The sequence below is a fragment of the Sceloporus undulatus genome, chromosome 7, assembly GCF_019175285.1.
Source record: "Sceloporus undulatus isolate JIND9_A2432 ecotype Alabama chromosome 7, SceUnd_v1.1, whole genome shotgun sequence".
NCBI lineage: Eukaryota > Metazoa > Chordata > Lepidosauria > Squamata > Phrynosomatidae > Sceloporus > Sceloporus undulatus.
In genome coordinates, this window is record NC_056528.1 from 27256202 (window position 1) to 27277061 (window position 20860).

Consider the following 20860-nt stretch of genomic DNA (forward strand, 5'->3'; position numbering starts at 1 on the left):
CATGTATGACAAGGACCCACTATAATTGATATTATAAAGCGCAGTATTAACAATTACATTGGTTGAAATCCTGCTGGGGATGTATGTCTTTGTAAGTGGACTTACATCTGCGGGAATCAAAATGGGATAGTTCCATGGCCCTGATTCCCACTACCTTTTAAATCAGATTGCAAATCGGTTGGAACCAGTTCAAATGACCCTGGTTCCCACTTGAATTGATTCACTGAAGCGATTTGTAGAGGGGGGCCACATGCTAGACCCATTTAACCCACGTCTTTTTTACGCTGGCGTTTTCAGCATCTTTTTGGATAAATCATTTCTGCGCATGTGTGAACCAGATGCAGATCGGAATCGATTAAATTTGGAGCAGGTCCATTTTGAACCAATTCATTTGTGAACGTGAACCACAAGTGGGTTATTTTACAGGAGAAAAATGCGATTGGGGCAAATGTAGTGGGAACCACACTCCGCTGTTGAATCGATCCATCGATTCGGATCACAAACCGCTTTTTTGTAAGTGGGAATGAGGCCATGATGTCCACATCCAGTAAAGCACCGCTGTCACATTACTGTCTAGCAGAGCCAGGAAAGTGACCGATGCCCATCGTCCCCATTGTGCATTGGGACACTGACTAGGGAGTGCTGTTGAACATGTGCCGACGCATGGAGCCCGACGCGCATTGTTGTGCATGCTTGCTGGTGCCCCGTTACACATCTTCGCAATTCACAAACAAGGCTTTCTGGTGCCTCTGCTACCTAGATAAGTACATGTAAAGTCATATAACACAGACTGTGATAGAGAATTCCACCGATTAATAGGGATGTGGGAGACCTAATATGCTGCCGATAATTAATTAATTAATTAATTACGATTAATTTATTTTTAATTAAACCACTTTACTCCTGTGTAATCGCTCCCTAACTACTTTAATAGAAAAGAGGAAAGACTGTGGGGTCGGGGGAGAAGGACAAACAGAAGCTGAGAGAGAAGTAGGAGCAGATGTGGATATTTTAACGCATGACATTTTATGCAAGGGAGGGAGAGAGGCAAAATGGTAATTTAATATAGATTTAATATAGATAAAAGGAACAAATTAAGGGGGTTGAAAAACAGATAATTTAGAGCAAGGGAAGGGGGGAATATTAAGGAAGATGAGTTCCACTTGATATTCCATTTCAAAATACCAACTCAGTGGCATCAATGGGACTTATTCAGCGATTCTGTTATTTTAACTACTTTTGAACCAGGAGGACAATGGCATTTTTTAATGTCAACAAGTTTCTGGTCTTCACTCCCTAAATCTGAGTAATTTAAATATATATGTTGGAAACAGTAAATGTAAATAATATTCAACAAACACAAACTCTTCCCCCCTTTTTTGGAGCATCAACTTGGCTTTCAAATAACAAGCCATCTAAGATGAGTGCAGAGAAAGAGTCACTGATAATATGGCACAAATAATTAGTTACTTGTAACAGGGTGCAAGTGATGAGTTACTTACAAGATAGCGCAAGCAATGAGTTATCTACAATACAAATATTCTCCTTTATTTTGTTAGTTACGGAAAGTTTCAGCCTCGCGGGTTAGTGACAAGAAATTGCAGGTATGTTTTGTGATCTTGGAGCACTCCTTTGTTGTTGTTTTAAAAGTAACTAAATCATCAGTTCCTTTTGAATATTCCCTTCCCTTCCAATGCCACTCCAAAACAGCAACTCATTGGAATTAATGGAACTTACTCAACTGTTCACTTATTTTAATTACTTTTGAGCACTGAGAAAACAAAATCCTAATCTCGATTCACTTGATCTAACTACAGTAGATTAATTGAATCAGTGAGAACATGATAAGGGAACACTAAGGTATGTTTCACTGATGTAATGGGTTACTCCAGTTGGGAATAATAATCGGATTTAAGCCAAAGAGTTGCTTTAAAAAAAATCCTTTGTTTGCTTATTTCATTTGTATTCTGGAGGGGGACCTTGGGCCGCTTACAAAGAGAACTGTCTTAAAAACAATACAATTTTAAAACACAGTTAAATCGTTGAAACGCTAGATTAAAAACCAGTATAAAACCACTAAAAAGCATGCAAAAGTTAAAAATAAAGAATATACCCCCGAAGTACTTGGATGTGTGTGTATTCAAATGACAATACTAATTACTTTTAGAAAAGTAAATTCTAAGGGAAAGCTTTGCATACAGAAGGGACCGTATTCGCAAAGGTATGGCGCTGCGTTCCTAAATACGAATCCTGCCTCCCCAAAGGAAATCTCTGCCCATTTCTAGCCTTCCGTAACATAAGATGTCAGTCGAGCATTTAGAAATAGAGTTTAAGCGTCTGAAGAAAAGGGGCAGGGAAAGGGACCAAGGGAATGCGGACACAGAAAATGGAAGAATTTAGACATGTCTTAAATTTGAATGAAACTGGGAAGCCACAAGTGTCAGAACAGCGGCTCTGGGTTCAGATTAGGAGTGGTTCTCCGCCTTCAAGTCAACTGCGATTTATAGGAACCTTAAGGCAAACCTACAATGGGTTTGCTCAGCAGGATTTATATGCCTTGCCCAAGATCTCATTTTGGGAGAAAGGCGAGATAACTAAAAATAAAGATCACTCCATGGTTTCCATGGCTGGGCAGGGATTCGAACCCTGGTCTGCTGCAGTTCTAATCCAACACTCAAAGTTAGGAGTGTAAGGCAAAAGAGGGACAATGCTATAGAAACCCACTGAGTGCCTTTGGGCAAGTCACACTCTCTCCGACTCAGAGGGAGGCAAAGGCAAACCTCCTCTGAGCAAATCTTGCCAAGAAAACCCTCTGATAGGGTCGCCGTCAGTTAGAAGGCACAGAAGAACAACAACCACCAGAATGTGGGACCCAAACCAATGGGTTTGAATGAGAGGAAAGATTTCAACTAAACATAAGGAATGACTTTCTGTGATAAGAGTTGTTTAGAAGACACTCCCCATGAACCATCACCTCTTCAATTGCCCCGGTTTAGCAGGAAGAATCCCAATTAACCCTCTGCCATCCCACTTTTCCAGCTGCTTTTGAAATGTCCTGGTTTCTCATTCCTCCTCCCACTTTCCCTCTTCGTCCACAGCTTACTTCAATTGCTGCAAACTGAGTTCAAAGTACAAACGTCATTTACATGCAGTTACGGTCGGCCCTCCACATTTGCGGCTTTGACTTTTGCAGATTTGATTATTCACGGATTTGATTAATATGTTCTCTCTAGGAATATCTAGGTCCTCCAGTCCAAAACTATGGTCAATTGCCTCCAGGAGTCACACTGGAGGAGATAGAGATTCCTAGAGAAAACACCTCTTTAGGCATTTCTAGGTCCTCCAGCACAATTCTGTGGTCAACCACTGACCAATACTGACAACAGAGTTGCTTTGAAGGGCCTAGAACAGTGGTCCCCAAACTTTTTCTGGCTACCGCCTCCTTTCCTCTGGGGTGATGACACTAGCGTCCCGTGCATTTCTTGATATTAGATCTAGTGTTCTACTGCAAATTCAAAACAACCAATCTTAGCCACTGCTCCCTTTGCACCTGGGTGCCCTGGGAGCAGCAACCGAACAGCTGGCTGACCAGCATCCAAGAAGCCTTTTGTGCATGGCACCTTCCAGCAAAGGCCAGTGTGGGCAAGAGGCCCTTGGTCACTGCTTAGTCAGCTGTTCGGTACTTGCTCCCAAAGAGATCAAGTGCAAAGGGAAAAGCTTCGCCTTGGTGAGAAGGGGCTCTCAATCCTTCTTCAGCCAGTGTGTGTCTTTGGGTTTTACAGAGCCCACATGCTCTGGATTGGAGACTGGCATGGATGAGGAAGGGGAGAGATTTTAACTACAGATGCTGCTCCAAGGTGAAGGGCTCTTTCCAAGAACTGCCTCCAGATACTCCTCCCTCTCCTTCACCAGAGATGCATCTTCCCCACCCTGCACACACATACACAAACACTGCGTCTTCTGTTACATCTTCTCTCAGCTTGTCTGGTAAAAGAAAGCAGGAGCAGCAGCACAACTCCTGCCTGCCTGCCAAGTCCTGACAAAAGCTCACAAAGCTTAAACAGGGTCTGAGATTTGAAAGCAGGGCCCTTTGCACCACCACCGCTTCTTCCCCACCGAAACACGCTCTTAATTCTTTGCTCCAGTCAGACAGTCTGTCCCAAAATGGACAGATGTCTCACTCTGAGCCATAGAAGTGATGTCCTGCACCCAAGCCTTGCAAGTGGGAAACAACACCACATGAAATGATCAGTGCGGCTGTACTGTGGTTTGAAGGGAACCTGAAAAGTAGTTTCATGCAACCTGCTTCCCTTCCATGGTCCGAAAGACTGCTGGTTCCCCATGTCTTTCTTGCACACCAAGACTTTGACTGAAGGTCTCCCTTCTACCCCCCTTCTCCCTCACTAACCCCTTCTGCCCCCTTCCACTGCCCCCTGGAGAGGTGTACCATCCACTTTGGGAATCACAGATTCCTAGAAAGGTGTTTTGTTTTTGTTTTTAAAAATTGTAGTTAGTCCACTTTCACGGGGGTCCTGGACCCATAACCACAGTGAATGTGGAGGGTCCAGTGTAATTGGGGGGGAGCGAAGCAGAGGAGGCAGAATCTTGCCCTTCCCAGTTGGCTCAAGCAAAAACAAACCGCTGCAGCATCTCCCAGCATGTCAGTTCTTCCTAATTCATATAACTCTTGACATCTTGACCACACTCTGGGGTTGCTTGGCTGCACACATCCTGGTTTTCATCTTTTCATTTGGGGAGGGGAGTTGTAAACAGGTTACACGGCCACGTCTCAGGGGTGCTTTAGCCGGGGATCCCTGCGCAGGCAGGAGGTTGGATTGGACAGTCTTTGTGGTCCAATTCAGCTCTGCAGATCTAGGGGAAGGCTGCAACTTTAGCTTCTCATGTGACTCACTGACCTGATTTTATGCAGGCCTTGACCTAATTTCAAAAATCCTCTGCAAGTGATCAGACCTCTAGCAAGAGCGTTTTGTTCCTTTCTGGGTGGAGAAGAAGAAGGGATGGGAGAAGGGAGGGAGGGAGAGAAAGGGAGAAGGGATAACCGTGGGAGAAAGACAGACTGGAAAAGGGGGGTGATAGTAATAAAGAGGGAAGGTGGCAGGAAAGAGAGAAAGAAAAGAAGGTGGCAGAGGCAAAGGGGTGGGACAGAACTGCAAAAAGAGAGTGCAAAAAAGCATGGGGGGGGGGGGAGATGGAACTGGTAAGAGAGAGAGGGAAAAGGATGGTGGAGAGAAGAAGAAAAGGGGTGGCAGAGAGAGAGGAGAGGTGGTCCAAGGGGAGAAAGAAAAGGAATGACTGTGGGAGGATGGTAGACGAGGGTGGTAGAGAAAGAGAGGAGGTCGGCTGAGAAGCGATGGCAAAAGGTGAGAGAGAGAAAGGAGGAGCCGGGAAAAAAAAGGAGTGACCTGACATAGAGAGAAAAGTAACAAAGAGAAAGAGAAAGGGGGTGTCAGAGAGCAAGGAAGGAAGGAAGGTGTCATAAGTAGAGTAAGAAAGGTAGGAATTGCCAGGAGAAAGGTGGAGGAACAGATATGATGGAGAGACAAAAGAGAATTGCCCAGCAGAGTGGATGAAAGAAGATGGTCAGGAAAAGAGAGAGAAAATCTGCCCCGCTCTCCAGAAGCTTAGGGCAAAGATGGACAACTGCATGGGATCCAGGGGGCAAAGCATGCCCACATGCCTGTTTTCCTCTGCAGACCCTCTCAAAATGGTGACACCATTTCACTTCGTTTCACTTCCTGACACCATTTTGAGAGGGAATGCAAAAGGGGGGGGAACAGAGGTATTGGATGGCAGTATGGGATTTCAGGTTCTTGTTGGAATGGGATAGAGTATTTTCTTTTTTCACCATTTGGAAGGCTTTCTACATGGTTTTAGGGGGGGAATTGCCTGAAAATTGTGCCATGATCTTGGGCAAGTCACATGCTCTCAACCTCAGGGGAAGGCAATGGCAAACCTCCTGTGAACAAATCTTGCCAAAAAAAACCCTTATGTTAGGTACACCTTAGGGTCACCATAAGTCAGAAATGACTTGAAGGCACACGACACATTTGCTGCTAGCCAGAAGGTGGATGTAGAGCAGAGTGGAGGGTGAGCCCTGATACCACAATAACTAGGAGGGAAGGAGGAACCAAAAGGAGGCCAGTTCCCATACACAGGAGGTTGGCATTTGGAGGAATGTGACACATAGGAGTAGAAGGAGCAGGGACACAGAATCAGTTCAAAGTTCTCCAGCATTAGTGATGGTGGCAACAAGAGCAGCAGATGGAGCCGCTGGGGATGGTTTGGGTTCTTTGACCATGATATGTGTTTTCATGAAGATGGATTTCTAGCAAGTGATGGGTTGCAACTCAAAGCAGTTGGCAGAGGGTTTTTGCTAGGAGTCTCACAAACCTGATCAAGGTTTTAATCACAAACCTGATTAAACTGTTATGGAGGGGAGGCAGTTTTCTTGAGAGCTGGAGTTTATCAAGTGCTAAAGAAAAAAGCTCAAATATTATAGAGAAAACTAGGCGAATCGTACAGGAACCCAACAGTGGGAGGAAAACCCCTTAAATAAGCAGCTGGGGGAATGACCCATAGTCTTACATGTCTCTACACTAATGCACAAGGCACATTTCTTGGAAGGGAACAGCAAATGCATTAGGCAATGGGCTTGAGGTGGAAGGATCCTTCTAGAGCATTTAAAAAGCTTTAGGGATCCTCTGATGTGTATTGGGACAACTGCCAAGCAGACCACAAGCCCCACTTTGAACAGTGTGTAATGTGTCTGCTGTTCCTCTCTGAGAAAGGCATCCCGCATTAAAAGTTGGCCCCAAGACTTCAGACTTGACTTGAGATTTGACTTGAATGTACCTTGCAAGGACTTGGGACTCAACTTTGCAAGCTGCAGCAGCAAATCAATTCAGGCTTAGAAACTGTAGTAAGCTGCTCCTCTATATTTGCGGAGGTGCAGATCTGAACGTATCCCTTTCCTCTTTCCCAGAACGGAGTCCCACAAAACTGGAGAATTTATCCCCATGCCTCTCTCCTACCTGGAAATGACCAACGAAAACGGGAAAGTCGGGCTGGACCCTGAGATCTGGCAACCCAAACCCCAATGAAGACTAGTTTATGAGGCACATCCAGCCTGCTCCCTGACAAAGGCAGAGTCCTCTTGGAGAGCTGTCCCCTCCACCCTTCTTTTTTGAAAAAGAAAAGAAAATCAAGATAAACGAATACTCTGAAATAAGGGTCTTCTTAATGGGTGGTCCGGGAAGCTAATTTCAAGCGTTTGATTATTTTTCTTAGCAGGTAGCCCTGCAGGCCAGAGGGCTCGGTGGGAGGCCCGAGTTCAAATCATTTACAAGCCAAAACATGGCCTGGGAATGGAATAATCTTGAACTCCCCCCTCCATGCCATTACAAGAGGAAACTATGGGTTGCCAAGGGGTCTCTCTCTCTCTCTTTCTCGCAGCATATCTTCCATTGGTTTATTTTTATTATTTTCCCCGGAATGTGAGTCCCAGCTGGGTCCTGGAGTTTGCTGCATTCCCCAGTCGCCAATGGAGGTTAAATAGAGTCGTTCTAGCTAATTGCGCCGGTCCCTGCGATTTGCGCAGGCTCTGACTGACAGAGTAATCAGAAGTAGTTAATTGGCGGTGCGGCTCCGGGTTTGATTTCGTTTCATTTTTAATATTTCTGCCAGGGAAGAGGCCGGGCAGAACGGAAGGTAGCCTCATCCCCATTTAAAAGGGACCCAGGCAGGGATGGGTCCTCAAAAGACGGCAAAAAGCGGGATGATCTGAAACAGGGAGGGTGATCCAAGAGTATGAAGCTATGTGTGGAAAGGAAGTGTCCATAAGTTTTTTGTGGGGTTTTCCGGACGTTTCACCAGCATCTGTGGCTGGCATCTTCAGAGAAGTTCAGAGAAGATGAAGATGCCAGCCACAGATGCTGGCGAAACGTCAGGAATAAACAAAGTCTTCTAGAACATGGCCACAGAGCCGAAACCCCCCACAAAATACTATGGATGCCAGCCATGAAAGCCTTCAACTTCATGAAGTGTCCACAATCTTGTGCTGCAGAAGTCTGCCTTCCCCTGTGCTACTAATATCTAATAGTTTTAATATACTCAGGAACTGAAGTTGTGCCTCTTTTGTAGGAAGTCTATACTTTGTGCATTCTCTGAATTCAGTTTATCACAGTTCAAAGAATCAATGGAGAAGAGGAGGAGGATAAAGAAGAAGACAATGATGACTCAAGTCACCTTACAATGTATTTTAAAACAATACAGATTAAAAACTATATAAAAATGATGCAAAATATTCTAACACAGGAGAAGTCTGCTTCCTTTGCTCCTCTTTAAATCAGCCCTTTGTTCAGAACAATGAGGAATATAATCCCATTGTACCTTTTAGGAACAGGCCATAGTTGAGTTAAAAAGGAGATGCTTTCCATACAGAAGGGCCCAGGTTTAAATAAATCTAGGAAAGATTCCCATCTAACATTGTAGACAGCTGCTGCCAGTCACTGGAGACTGGGGCAATTGGGATGGGTGGGTAGCATGGATGAACACCTCGGTTTATTTCCCTCTGCAGGCCCTCTCAAAATGGAGTCAGTTCATACCACCATTTTGAGAGGGAGTCACCTCCTGCCACCATATTGAGAGGGACTGCAGAGGAAAACGGAGACATATAGGGCCTGTACAAGGTTTGGAGTTACTCGGGGAGATGGAGGTGGAGTGCTTTGTGTGTTTTCACAGGGTGGGTCTTTTGCATGGCTTGGGAGCAAAAAGTGCGCCCACATTTTAACAGAATTATTTGTGAGGTTTTGCGGGTCTGATGAGAGTTTTGGGAGCCAGAAAAGTAAGATCCAGGGCTTGAATGCCCCTGATGTAGACTGAGCTAGGTGGAGTATTAGTCTGGTTTGATGCTATAGTCCTAACTCTATGGTTGTGCATGCATCTATCTATGCCTATCCAGTAACAATTTTAGCAGCGTTTCTCTGCTGGTATCACTGTATTAAAGTGTGACATAATGCCACTCTCTCTCTGTTTTTGCCTGACCTGCCTCGCAGGAATGTAGTTGTGAAGATAAACTAGGGAGTAGGAACAGAGCCATGCACTTGGAAAGTCAAGTTAGAAATATCAAGAAAGAAATAAAAACGTCCAAGGAGGTAAGCAAAATTCACAATTTTTCTCGGGTGCCTTGAATATTGCCACATGTTATACGTGTTTTTAATTTTGGGGACTTTTTAAATGAAAATACCATTTTGTATAATTGTGAAACCTGCTAGCCTTTTGGGGAGGGAAGTGCTGCCCGAGCGCAAAATGTAATAGTTCTTCTGAAGGAAGATATGTCGAGCAAAATGTTTTCATACAGATTAAAGTTTTGCAGAAGATGTCTGCAAATGCAAACGATAATAGGACAGTCTAGAAAACCCCTCACATTCTCACCCAATGTAGAGAACATGTTTTGAACTTAGAATCATAAAACCATAGAGCTGGGAGGAGGGCACCTAGTCGACTGAAGTCCAATAGGTGTAGTATCTCTAGATAAAGCATCCCCAGCAAAGAGCTGTCCAGTCGCTTTTTGGAGACCTCCGGAGTACAAGGCCTTACCACCTCTAGACCATTAGTTCCTTTGCCCAACTGTTCTTATCCTCAAGGTTCAATCGAAATCTGCCCTCTTGTAATCTAAAACCATTAGACCTGGTTCTACCATCTGGGGCAGTAGAGAGAAAAAACTGCTCTTTCCTCTCTATAAGAACCCTTGAGATATTTAAAGAGGGCCATCATGTAACTCCTCAATCTACTCTTCACCAAGCTGAACATGCCCAACTCCTTCAAACCTTTCCTTGCTTTGTTCTTCATCCCTTTTATCATCCTTGTTGCCCTCCTCCGATCTCTCTATATCCTTCTTAAAAAGAGGTACCCAGAACTGAATGCTGAACTCCAGCTGAGACCTCACTAGCTCAGAATATAGTGGGACTACTCCTTCCCTCAATTTGGTAACTGCAGTTCTATAAACACAGGCTAAAATATGATTCGCCTTCTCTGCTGTAGCATCACATTGCTGGATCATATTCAGTTTATGAGCGACAATAATCCCAAACATTTGGGATTACCCCAAGCATTTTGCTTGTGTGGTAAGAATGTAGAATTTTGCATTTGTCTCCGTTGCATTTCATTCTGTTCGTTTCAGCCCAATTTTCTACTTCATCAGCATCGTTCTTAACCTTGCTCCTATCGTCCAGTGTGTGAGCTACCTCTCCCAGTTTTGTATCATCCACAAATGTGATAGATTCCTTACAACCCATTATCTAAGTCATTGATAAAAATATTGAAGAGTAATGGCCCCAGGACAGAGCCCTGCAGCACTCTGCTCAAAACCTCCTTCCAGATTGAAATGCAGCCACTGATGGCAGCTCTTTGAGCACTGTTTTCCAACTCATTATGGATCCTTCTGACAGTGTTTCTATCTTAATACTTAGTACTTACATATATAATAATACTCGTGCCCAGGTCGGAATTCGAACCCCAGAGAGAAAGGGGTGAAGAGCTGGAACTTTTCGGAGAATTTCAGTGGCCCGTTGGGTGAATCCGGCCGATTACACTCCCAGCGCTTGAAGCCATTTTGCCGATGGTCGCAGGAGTCGTGGCCTTCATAGTTTACCATGTAGAGGATGTACCGCTCCATGCGGTCCATGGGGAAAGGGATCTCGTAGTGCGGGCAATAAATATCCAAGTAGTCGTTGATGCTCACTTCCACAGTGTAGTCGCCCTGATGGAACCTATGATGGGAAACAGCAAGGAGGAGTTAGAAGAAGGAAGCGGGAGGGAAATCAAGAGTTATAATACAGGTTTGCAACCAGTTGGTATAAGAAAATGAGAAATCACAGGATCAGCCCATTTTAGACCTGTAAGGTACCTTTGAGGCCATCTTATCCTACTCTCTAGGGGTTTGAAACATCATGGAATAGAAGCAATTCTCTCCTCCAAAACCTCTCTGCAGGCTGCCCAAGAACACGGCAAGTGACATTATGCTTTTCTGGTCAACATTTTGGCTGTAGTGACCAAATGAGAAAGACTGGACCACAAGCTGAACATGAGCCAACAGCGTGATGCAGCAGCTAAAAAAGCCTACATGGTCCTAGGCTGCATCAATAGAAGTGTAGTGTCTAGATCAAGGGAAGTAATAGTGCCACTCTATTCTGCTTTGGTCAGACCTCACCTGGAATACTGTGTCCATTTCTGGGAACCACAATTCAAGAAGGATATTGATAAGTTGAAGCGTGTCCAGAGGACTCCTTCTTTGGAGGTTTTTAGTCAAAGGCTGATTGTATGTTCCTATCTGGTAGGGAACCCCAGACTGGATGGCCCTTGGGGTCTCTTCCTGGGGTCTCTTCCAACTCTATGATTCTAAGTAATTTTTATAAGCTCTTTCCTCTGCACTCTGACTGGCAATTGTTCTCCGGATGTTCAGGAAGTTTTTCCCAGATGTACCAAAGTCCAAATCTAGAACTATCTACTTACAAATATATTGCTGAATTTTGGTACCTCCATTTAAAAAGTTATACGTTTCCAATTCTCATGATTCTGCATGAAGAGAACACTTTAAATAGGACCATCGGAATTTGCCTCTACAGAGTCAGACCATTACTCCATCTATTATTGTCTCCTCAACCCCTTCTCAAGCCAGAACCCTCCAGGTCCTTTAGACAAAAAGCCACCATCCATAAGCCCCCAAAATTGAAGGGCACAACGTTGGACAAGACTCATCTACAATGAACCTGAGACTTCACTCCAGACTTATGCAGCTTAAATCATTACATGTAATGTATGTATTCAACCCTTGAGTTGAATGGTGATGTTGTGTCTCTGAATGCACAACCAAATGTGTACTTGATAGGAACTTATGCGTGTGTAAGACACCAGTGTGATGTAGTGGTTTAAATGTTGGACTGTGACTGGAGATCAGGATTCAAATCCCTGCTCAGCCATAGAAACCCATTGGTGGCCTTGGGCGAGTCACACTTTCTCAACCTCAGAGGAAGGCAAAGGCAAAGTTACTTTGAACGAATCTTGGCAAGAAAACCTCTGCCATAGGGTAACCTTCAGTTGAAAATGACTTAAAGGTATACAACAAAAGACACCAATGAGATAAGTCCCAAGTCTTCAAACAGTGTTTCTTTATCCACCTGGAGATATAACAGACTGAACTTGGGAGCTTTTATTATAAAGCAGGTGCTCTATTCCATATCCTCTGGCATTTCACAGCTGAAAACCAAGACACATGTAACCAAGAAACATAGGAGTGTGATCAAGACGGCAAAAGTTAGTAATGAGGAAGAAGACACAAGCTGGGAGAAGCTGCAGCAGTTTGCTTTTGCCTGAGCCAACTGGGGAAGCATGAGATTTCTCCCCATTCCTCTCCTCTTCCCTTTGCTGAGTTTACTGAGTGCAAATTATGTTTGTACTTAGAACTCAACTTGCAGCAATTTAAGTTAAGATGAGGAAGAAGAGGGAAAGTGGGAGAGAGATGCTTGGACATTTTAAAAGCAGCTGAAAAGTTAGGAATGCAGAGGATTCCTCTGCCAGATTGAGACAGTTGGAGGGTAAACTATCCTCTACACTTTGTTGCCTCCACAAGAAAACCCAGACCTCTGACAAATCATGCATGCAACTCTTTGCAAGATTTGAAAACAGACAGGTGGAGAATGCATTAACTAATGATGGGAAATTTCTGCCATTACGTTTCTTGAACAGATATGAAAGCGGACAATGCAGCGCTCGGGGTTTATGGAGAAAAATTCAGAAGACTGAAATGTGGGAAGCAGCTCTTAGTGCACTGGAGGGCCAAACGGTGAATGCAGTCTGCAAAATCTATTGCTTCTGATCACAAACCATGTCCTGTTTGGTGTAAAGGCTGGAATCTCCTCCAGTTTCCAGTGACACCTCATTAGATTCTGCTGAGCCGATATTCTCTCTCTTGCCGGAGAAGCTCCAGAGCAGCCCAACCAACCTTCTTTCCATCCACGTGATCCCCTTAATCTCCCTTCCTCCCATTAACTTTACAAGATTAAAGCGAGCACCTCTTAAAATTAATAAACTGGCAATGGTAGGCGATTAGTCGAGGAAGGGAGGGAGAGCGTTCCCCAACAACATCCCAGGTATTATATTCAGAGGCACACGCCAATCCGAGAGATGGGATTCTTGCCTCCTTTTCGCCATCTTCTTTCTTCCTTACAATTTTGGGACAGATCAACCGAGAGATTAAGGGATTAGCTACACGAAGGGAAGCACACACTGTTACCTGGATTTGAGGAGGCAAGTGCAGTCCATATGATGCCATTACTAATCTGCTTTCGGGGAATGCTTTCGGCCCAGACACCCCTTCCATCCTCCAAACTGTTTTCTTCCCTCAAATGTACCTCAGTCTAAATCTCTGGCTTCAGGAACAGAGTCCGGGGGAAAATTAATATATTGGACCAGTGCCATGTTATGCACATCACAGATGCCAGGCCAAGACGTTCTGTACCTGTTGAAGTAAAAGTTGGCTCTACAGTGGGGAACCACTAAACCAAATACACCACCACCAAATAGTGTTGAGAGCTAGTGTGACATTGTGCTTTGAGTGTTGGACTATGACTCTGGAGACCAGGTTTCTATTTCCAGCTCAGCCATGAAACCCATTGAGTGACTTTGGGCAAGTCGCACGCTCTCAGCCTCAGAGGAAGGCAACAGCAAACCCCCCTCTGAACAACCTTACCAAGAAAACCCCAATAGAGTCGGCTCATTGTAAGTCAGAAATGACTTGAAGGTATACAACTACAGTAGAGGTAGTGGTTGAAATCTTTCCACATTGGTGGAGAATCAAGCCCCACCATCCTGCTTACTTGGAGGTCAATGGTTGCCAGCTGGGCATCACAGAGCTCTCCTGGGGCATCCCCCAGTTAACCAGTTTGTGTAACGGGACAGAGAAATGCCAATGCTTTTCAGCTGATGTGCAGCTGGGCAAAGCCACTGCACCAATGTCCCTGCAAGGACCTAGGCTAGAATAGCTAATGTAAGTCACCAAGAGGTCTGCTGTCTTTCCAGGGACCACCTGAAAGTATCCTCATACAATTTGGCTGCCTTCATCCCCTTGCCCAGCCAGGGCCTTCCAGTTGGCAATGCACATTGCTTAAAACACTGATTCCCAAACTTTGGTCTTTCATGTGTTTCGGTCTTCAACTCCCAGAAGCCCCAGCCAGCTTGACAACAGTCATGAATTCTGGGAAGTCCAAAACATCTGGAGAATTAAAGTTCGGGAATCACTGGCCTAAAGGAAGTGCTGGAAACCTCCTTGTGCAACATCCAAAGAGGTAACTACAATGGTTGAACCCTCAGTCAGGGACAGGATTCTGGCTATTCATAACTTGCCTGCAGCCATTCCACAGACCAGAGGCTCAGTTGGAGAGCCTCGATTCTATGGATTTCAGCTTGTCAATATCCTCCTCCTCCCTTCCCTCATCAAAACACATTCTTCCTTCTCTCCGCTCGGCTGGACACTTGACCTGACTGTTCCCTTTACAGAGGGAGGTGGCCATATGTCAACTGTTGTTCTCCTTTTTCCTCCCCAGAAGGTTGCAAAGGAAGACTGGCGGCTGACAAGATGCCCCCCAACAGAGAGTTTGCTGCTCTTGTTTCCCTCCATCCCCAGGTTTTTCCTTCCACGAACAGGACTTCTATGTTTGGTGTCATTCATTTTTAAAAAGACAGGACCGTATAGAAAGAAGAGGAGCACATGTGACTTCTGCTACAAATGGATCTCATTTGCACCTGTGACATGCACATCGATCGCATTTTTATCCATGGGTATCCTCCCCTTTACATCCTCCATGTCTAGTCCACACCCACCTCTGCCCATTTGTGGTTGTGGCATACCTTCACGTTGTTTCCAACTTACAGCAGCCCTAACACAAGCCTGTCCTGGGGGTTTCTTGGCAAGATCTGTTCAGAGGGGGGTAGCCATTGCCTTCCTCTGAGGCTGAGAAAGTGTGACTTGCCCAAGTCACCCAGGAGGTTTCCATGGCTGAGCAGAGATTTTAACCCCTGCAAAGGCAGGCTTACTGCTGAACATAAAGGGGGGGAAATAATGACCATGGAGGATCTACACAGATTCAACACAGACAATGAGGAAATGCAAATACTAAAAAAGTTCCTGTACCTTGGATCAAACTGATCCCAATAGGGACTGCAGTCAGAATATCAGAAGAAGACTAGGAATGGGGAGGGCAGCTATGAAAGAACTAGAAAAGATCCTAAAGAGTAAAGATATACAACTGAACACAAAAATTAGAATTCCCCATCGCTATGTATGGATGCGAGAGCTGGACAGCGAAGAAAGTGGATAAGAAGGGAATCAATACATTGGAGATGTGTTGCTGGAGAAGGGTGCTGAGGATGCCATGGATAGCGAAAAAGGCAAACAAATGGGTCCTAGATCAAGCCAGAAATTTCCTTGGAAGCCAAAATGATTAAGTTGAGGCTGTCATACTTTGAACACATCATGAGAAGGGAGGACCCATTGGAAACAACATTAATGCTAGGAAAAGTCTGTTGTCTTTTTAGCAGTCCATAGACATCTCCTCCAACAGCACATTTCAAATGAGTTGACTGTATTCCCATAATTTCTCTTCACTTTCCAGCTTTCACCCCCAAACATAGAAATCAGACCCCCCACTACATTGCTTAACATTAAAAACTACCCATTTTTCAAAACATGGCCTTTCAGGCCTACCACGGCACTAAAGCAGGTTGTGTTCATGTTCACATTTGAAGCAGAGATGATGCCAATGACAAAGACGATGACTATTATCATGATTTTCATTTAGGCCCCACTGCTTCCCAAACCCTGGGACTCAAGTTGTCTTTAAAGTGATTAAAATCAACGATTGGAACCATACAAAAGCCTCAGTAATATATAGGTGTGTGTGTGTGTGTGTGTGTGTGTGTGTGTGTATGTGTGTGTCATTTAAAAAACCTATTAAATAATCTATAGACTTAAAACTATTTAAAATTCATTAAAAGACGGAATATTAAAAAATCAACAAGAAGAGCGCACTGTTAAAAATCCATCACATTCAATTAAAGGCACTTCTCTGCACATATCTTTCTATACTTTTCCAGCACGCACATTTTATCAGATGCAACTACAGCTGTTGGTAATGTACATCTTCCAGCACACCAAATGCATCGGACCCTGTTCAGGGAAACTCTGTATGGATCAGGGCAGACTCATGAGCTGTCCTCACCTACCTAGGGGCATTTTTGCACTCTTTTGTCAGACCCTCACCTATTCCCCCCAAATCCTTGCACCAAAAATGGGGGGACTTACCCCAAGAATAGCAAATCACTCTTCCTGAAGGCCTCAAGTAATGTCAAGGAGGCAGGACCTGCCCCCAAACTCCATCCACCCCTAAAAGCTTGTACAGTGGCCCTTTCACATTTGCTGGGGTTAGGGGTGAAAGACCCCAGTGAATGTGAAAAAAACACAAATTCCACTATTCTTTTAACCTAATACCTCTCTAGGAACCTCCAGGTCCCCCAGTGCAACCCTATGGTCAACATCTGCCACAAGGTGATCATCGAATCATGCTGGAGGACCTATAAATGCCAAGTGAAGTGTTTTCTCTAAGAACTTCTAGGTTCTCCAGCGCAACCCTATGAACAACTTCCGGCACAATTGCGCTGGAGGACCTAGATATTCATAGCGAGAACGTATTAACTGAAACCACAAATAACCAAATCCGTAAAAGTCAAATCCGCAAATGTGGAAGGCCAACTGTAAACCAGTGATTCCCAAATTCTGACTCTGCAGGTGTTTATGGACTTTAGCTCCCAGAAGCCTCGGTGATCTTGGCCAATGGTCTGGGATTTTAGGAGCCAAAGTCCAAAACATCTGGAATGCTAGAGTTTGGAAATCACTGATTTAAATCAATCCCAAACTGTTAAAACCAGAAACTGGAAACCATTTTTTTGCTATGTCTTTGGACGTGGAGAAACCAAAGGTTTGTCCTCGTGTCATTTACAGGTGTCCTGAGATAGTCTACTGGATCAGATCGCTTGCCCATCTCTCATCTATACCTCTCATCCTATCTGGAGGTCTGTAAACCCAGCCTTCTGAGGGAGCTGGGTATGCTTAGCTTGGAGAAGATGGAGAGGTGGTATAAGAGCCATCTTTAAATATCTGAAAGGCTGTCACGGAGAAGGTAGAGCGAGCTTGTTTTGTGCTGCTCCGGAGACTAGAACATGAACCAATGGATTCAAATTATCATGGATTCTCTTTCTTTGGAGGTCATGAAACAAAGACTGGATGGACATCTTTTAGGAGTGCTATATTTGTGTTTTCCTGCATGGCAAGGCTTGCTATAGATGGCTCTTGTAGCTCCTTCCAAATACTGTGAGTCAATGTTCAGAACCGGAACTGGTTGTTCAGTTGGTTTTGCCTGCATCCAAACCCTGTAGTACAGACCTCTAAAGTTTACAAATTCATGAGACGTGGAAGACCAAGCGCCAAAAGGACCATCTGCGGCTGTTGTTCAGGAGCAAAGAAAATCAAGTAAAGCCACGGAGATATGGAGCCCATCGACCAAGCCAAGATTGGAATAGAAAAGTATTTTCTTTGGTCTATATTTTGAATTAAACGGATCAGACCTGCACCCACTTTTCAGCGTCCAGTGTGAGCAAAAGGACACCTGGAATTTACTGATCAGGGTTTTATTTTTTATAAAAAAAGAATAAAACCAGGAATAAAAAAGGGCATTTAAAGAAAATCCAAGGGGATACTGACAATCTCCAGTTATACTAAAATACTGTAAATCACCAAGAGACTTTCAGCCGCACACTGATGCTGGGCTCCAATCTTATAGAGCAGACATCAGTCTTAGATAGGATCGAGTGAAATTATTTCTCGGAGTCTGATCCCACCGTTTACTCAAAACCAGGACAACTCCGTGCACACACACACACACACACACACACACACACACACACATATATGGTACAGACAAAGTCACAAAAATGTCATACCAAAATACAGTTCATTGTGGTTGTTGTGTGCCTTCAAGTTGTTTTCGATTTATAATGACCCTCAGGCTAAGGCTGAGAGAGTATTACTTGTCCAAAATCACCAAGTGAATTTTATGGCCAAGTGGGGATTCGAACCCTGGTCTCCTGAGTCATGATCTGACATTCAAGCCAGTCCACCACGCTGGCTTATTTCATTATAACAGTTTATTAGGTTATACTATTAAATTGCAGCTGAATCCAAAGCTGTTAACAGCAAAACAATAAGTCTGCTTGAGTCCCAGTTTTGGCAGGACAGGTGGGATACAAATAAAAGGTGATATTAATAGCTTTATAGGTTTTTTAATAGGGTTTCAAATGGCATACACACATACAGATTACTAAGGTATGGTTTAAAAAGGGGGCAGAACAAGTGGCCAAGGGAAGGCCAACAGCTTTTTGTTGTGTGCCTTCAAGTTGTTTCGGACTTACGGTGACTCAAGGTGAACCTATCACCGTGTTTTCTTGGCAGGATTTGTTCAGAGGGGGCTTGCTTTCGTATCCTTCCTCTGAGGCTGAGAGAGTGTGACTCACCCGAGGTCACACAGTAGATTTCCACGGCCAAGCGGGGATTCAAACCCTGGTCTCCAGAGTCATAGTCCAATGCTCAAACAACTACAGTAGGCGGGCACAGCAAATCTAGGCTCTACGAAGAGTGCTGCGTAGTTCAGAGGTTTGCATAGTTTCCCCAAGTTTTCTTTGCTTGATCCCTTCGCACCATGCATCTACACACCCTGGGATGTATAAGCATGCAAGGGGGGCCATTCCAAAACTCCAGGGTGGCTGGGTTTTTGGATCCCCCACCTTCCCTTCTGCCCAAGTTAAAATGCATTACCTCTCGCAATACATGCATACATACATGCATAAGCCCGGCTAAGAGATCTATAACTCTCGGCGAGCCATTTCTCTGCCCAGCGGCGGATGCGTCCCCATCTCCATTTAAATGGAGCCGGCGGTAGTGCTGAGCATCCCACTGTGCCAAGAAGTGGCAATTGAACACAACAGGGCGGGCCGGTTTCTCCTGGATCCTAGGCCTGCCGACAAGACGAGCGCACACTGCTGTGTGTGTAATGCAACCGCCGCAGGGGAAGGACGGTCTGTGTGCGCCGGAGAGAGATTGACTCTAGCTAAGAAAAGTTCTCTTGGCAGGGCCTGAATCTAGATGCTGCCTACCTTCCAACTTTTCACAGATGAAAACTGCAGCACGCACGGCCAAACAGCATCAGAGTGTGGCCAGGATGGCAAAAGTTATGAATGAGAAAAAACAGACAAGCTGGCATGCAGCAGTTTGCTTTTGCTTCAGTCCACAGGGAAGGAAAAGACTCTGTCCCTTCCTCTTTTGCTGAATCAACTGAGTACAAACTACTTTGGCACTTTGCGGTAATTAAAATGAGCTGGAAATACAGTGGACCTTCCACATTCGCTGGGGTTAGGGTCACAGGACTACAGTGAAAGTGAAAAACCCGCAAATAAAAACACACTATGTTTCCATTTACCTGATAGGACAACTCTCTAGGAACCACTAGGGCCTCCAGGGCAACTCTATGGTCCAGATCTGCCAGATGTTGACCATGAAAGTGAGCTGGAGGTCCTACAAATGTCTAGAGAAGTGTTCTCTCTAGGAATCTCTAGGTCCTCCAGTGCGACTTCTGGTGAAAGTTGGCCATAAAGTTATGCTAGAGGATCTAGAGAGACCATATTAAAGACACAAAAGATGGGAGGAGGAGACCATTTTAAATCATGACAGTTGGAGGGTATGTTGCAGTGAACCACCAGCACTGTAATTTAGCTTAGAATATAATGTCATGATCAGAGGTAGCCTGGTGTAGTGGTTACACTGATAGGACTTGAGCATAAACACACCGATCAAGAGACAGGACATGTTTTCCTGTTTTACCAGAAGGCTTAATCCTAGGTTGTTCCCAGATATAGATGACACGAGAGGATCATGCGTTCTCTCTTCTCTCTCCCTGAGATGTGCTAAGAACATTTTGTCTAGCCTACTTGCTTCTGGCCAGAAGGTGGACACAGAGCAGAGTGGAGGGTGAGTCCCGCTGGAAGGGAGGGAGAAAGCTAAACACGTAAACACACACACACACACACACACACACTGCCACGAGTCTTTGCTAGCTGCAGCAAGACATGAATTAAACTCTTTTTTTCCTTTGGGTAAAGGGGGTTCAAGGGGTGTTTTGTAGAGTTGTTGACCCAGACTGCCACATTTGGCGAATTATTTTTTTAATTGAGGGGATGGAGGGCCTTTGGAGGTCACTAATGGAGCTTTGGGGAGTGTCAAATTGGGGTTTGGGGCCACATGAAGCCCACAGGCCAGACACCCCCATCCTCTGGTCTACACAGAAATGGGATGGTTGCACAGGAGAAGTCTGCCCAAGACATCTTCAAAACAAGACCCAGGTTTTAGAAGATACAGCAAGATTGTTTTCTGCGTCTCCTGGGACCAATGAATTGAAGTCACAAGAATGGAGAGTGTAAAAGTCACAAGAAAGGAAGAGTGTAAAAGTTGCTTGATAATGGAACAGGCTCCCTGAGAAGACGTTAGACTCTCTTTCGCTGGAGAAACAGAAGCTGGATAGCCACCACTGTCTTATCTGGATAGCCACTAGGGATGCTCTAGTGGCAGCGGGTTGGATTAGATGGCCCTCGGGGTCCCTTCCAACTCTACAGTTCTAAAAAGAAATCCCTTAGAAACCTCACAATCCCAACATCTGTCGTCGAAACCAAAATCAAGCAA

The 20860-nt window shown here is 44.7% G+C and overlaps 1 protein-coding gene across 2 annotated transcripts in view; it reads right to left on the reverse strand.

Annotated features, from left to right (window-relative positions):
* Nucleotides 1–20860, reverse strand: part of EFNA2 (ephrin A2) — a 232804-nt gene that overhangs the window by 19944 nt on the left and 192000 nt on the right. For both annotated transcript variants that reach the window (XM_042480245.1, XM_042480244.1), the window contains one exon: nucleotides 10498–10790. In XM_042480245.1, the coding sequence (XP_042336179.1) occupies nucleotides 10498–10790 (293 nt within the window). The remainder of the gene's footprint in view (nucleotides 1–10497; nucleotides 10791–20860) is intronic.